At 40.9% G+C, this 2,801-nt stretch overlaps 1 protein-coding gene across 1 annotated transcript; it reads right to left on the bottom strand.

Moving 5' to 3' along the window:
* Nucleotides 1-1,274: 1,274 nt before the first annotated feature.
* Nucleotides 1,275-2,598, bottom strand: LOC137333297 (leukotriene B4 receptor 1-like). Its single transcript, XM_067997460.1, has one exon. It carries the CDS (start codon nucleotides 2,485-2,487, stop codon nucleotides 1,468-1,470), a length of 1,020 nt encoding a protein of 339 aa, XP_067853561.1. The 5' UTR covers nucleotides 2,488-2,598; the 3' UTR covers nucleotides 1,275-1,467.
* Nucleotides 2,599-2,801: the final 203 nt, after the last annotated feature.

Below are 2,801 nucleotides of genomic sequence, written 5' to 3'. Positions count from 1 at the left end.
AGGCAGAGAAAGCCAGCAAATGACCCGTTATATTAAAAACAGATAGCTTTCGTTCGTTGGTGGGGTTACATGTAGCGTGACATGAACCCAAGATCCCAGTTGAGGCCGTCCTCATGGGTGCGGAACTTGGCTATCAATTTCTGCTCGACAATTTTGCGTTGTCGTGTGTCTCGAAGGCCGCCTTGGAGTACGCTTACCCGAAGGTCGGTGGCTGAATGTCCCTGACTGCTGAAGTGTTCCCCGACTGGGAGGGAACCCTCCTGTCTGGCGATTGTTGCACGGTGTCCGTTCATGAACCGCAGGTTAATCACATACCACACTCCCCGTGCCCGTTTTCAGGGATTATCCAATTTAACCCTCTACATGTCCTAACAGCCTTCTGCCTTAAAAAAATTCTCATAACCATTTCCTTTGTTCTTTTGGTAATGATCTTAAATTCGTACCCTCTCGTTACTGACTCACTGACCAGTGGAAATAGTTTTCCCTAATTTACTTTATCAAAATCTCTCAAATTTGAACTCCTCGTGACCTTCTTTGTTTTAGTTTGTCTAGTCTCTCCTCATCCCTAACATTTTAAGCAAATTTCTTCTGTACTTCTCTGACCTCCTTCTTAAAGTATACACGATATTCCAACTGCAGTCTAACCAGTGTTTGTATAAGTTTAGCATTAACTCATTGCTTTTGTATTTTAAGTCCCTATTTATAAAACCTAGAATTCTGTGGGGTTTTCTTTAAAATAGTTTTATCAAGTTGTCCTCCCATTTTGAAGATTCATGTATCTGAGCCGCTCCATCTATTCCTCCACTCCATTTAAAGTTTTACCATTTATTCTTCCTATGAAAATGTATCAGATGATACTGACTGCAGCTGGGTTTTTTTAAATTGTCTTATGATTGAGTTAAGATTAAGGTAAGATTAGATGAAAAAGGTGCCGTTTTGTCAGAGGGTTCTCCCATGGGGCTCAAGTGACCTAAGCACCATGTGAAGTGGTTCTGAGCCATAGAGGTCAGGAAGGTTCCATGCTCATTCCCTACTTTCTACTGAGTTCAATAATGGGAGGATTCCTACAATTGTTCTTGGAGGCCGTGAGTTGGAGAAGGGAAAGAGAGAAAGAAATCATCTCCTGCTCCTGACCCTGTCCCCAACTACTGGTACAGTATAACTAGTCCCCCATTAGCAGTTTTGAGCAATGGGAGTCAGGTAGCTCAGAAGCCAGATTTTTTTTGTTGCAAATTAACTACAAACTAACTTTCAAGCAGACAGTATTTATTTGTTCTTGGGGCACAAAGCATTACATGATGTTTCCATGATTTTTCAAGTGAAGTTACACAGAATCAAGACTTTACAAGAGCTGGGAGTCCTATATATGTGTAGGATAAGAAAACTTTCCTCGAATATGCATCGTATAAAGTTGTTCTGCGATAATTTATGGTCAATTTGCATTAATGTATTAAGCAGTCTTTATAGTTAAAGCATATTTATTGATTCGGATCGATGCTCTGTGTCATTCATTCCTTTATCCCGTTTCTCCTTAAAACTGCTATTCATTTGTTCAAAGACGCTAGCAAGATTTGAAGCTTTAAATCCATTCTTAAAGCTCCGAGCAGCGAATGCATAAAGAATGGGGTTAATGCAGCTACTGATGAAAGCCAGAGCCCCAGCAGCATCGTTCATTGTTTGGTAAACCTTGTCCAATTTCTTTGCGAGTTCTGAATTTGAATTCCTTGCCAACAGTGAAGAAGTTTTAATGATGTTTCCTGTGTGATAAGGAAGCCAGCAAATGACGAAGGTGATCACAACCCTGGCAATCAACATTCCCGATTTGTTTTTAGTTCGAAAGGTCATTTGTTTTATTCTTTTAGAAACACAGCTGTAAGAGACAGACAGTGTGATAAAGGGAATGAGAAAACCCACCATGGTTTGCAACAGAAGAATTCCCACCTCGTGCTGATCGGATGAGTAAATCCTTTTACGTGGACGCCCGTTTGCATCCAATTTGATCTCAAGTGTCACATCAGGTATAGCAAGAAGCAAAGCTGAAACCCAAATGCCAATGACTACTTTAATGACTGTTACCTTCTTCCACCATTTCTGAGTAGTAAACGGATAGAGCACGCCCACCAGGCGCTCAACACTCATCACCGTGATGAAGAACACACTGGCGTACATGGACGAGAAGATTAAGCAACTTGTGACTTTCCAGAAAGGGATTCCAAAAACCCACGCATCAGCGAGAAAGTAAATCCAAAATGGCAAAGTGACGAGGACCACAAAATCTGCCACAGCCAGGTTTAAAATGACCACAATGGTGGGAGATCGTTGCTTAATGTTACAAAGAATAGTCCAGATCACGATCAAGTTCCCCGGTACTCCAACAAGACATGCCAGACCAAGAACAACACAGGCCACCGCATTTACCACTGGGGTAGAAGTATGAAGGGTCCGATTCTGATCCACACTTGTATTGGTGAGCATCATTTGGATCATTTAGTCCTGTTACTTTGTACAGTTAGCTTCAAGCAGAAGATTGTTTTCTCAAGAAACAAAGCAAGAGAAATTTATCTAATATAGCACCTCTCAGTTAAGCTCTTGTGATCTCTCCGCTGTTAACATCCTTTAACTGAAGTACTGCTAATTTGTAAATTGTTTGGTCAGCCTCTAAAGGAAGTGCCTTTGGCGAAGAGACCAATACTTCATTAGAATTAGGAAATGAAAACATGAAAGAAAGAACTTGCATTTATATAGTACCTTTCATGACATCCCAAAGCGTTTCACAGCCAATTAAGTACTTTTGAAATGTA

This window comes from Heptranchias perlo, chromosome 16 (assembly GCF_035084215.1).
Source record: "Heptranchias perlo isolate sHepPer1 chromosome 16, sHepPer1.hap1, whole genome shotgun sequence".
In the NCBI taxonomy this organism is placed as follows: domain Eukaryota; kingdom Metazoa; phylum Chordata; class Chondrichthyes; order Hexanchiformes; family Hexanchidae; genus Heptranchias; species Heptranchias perlo.
Note: the sequence above shows the minus strand (reverse complement) of the source record. Positions and strands in the feature narration are given on the sequence as shown.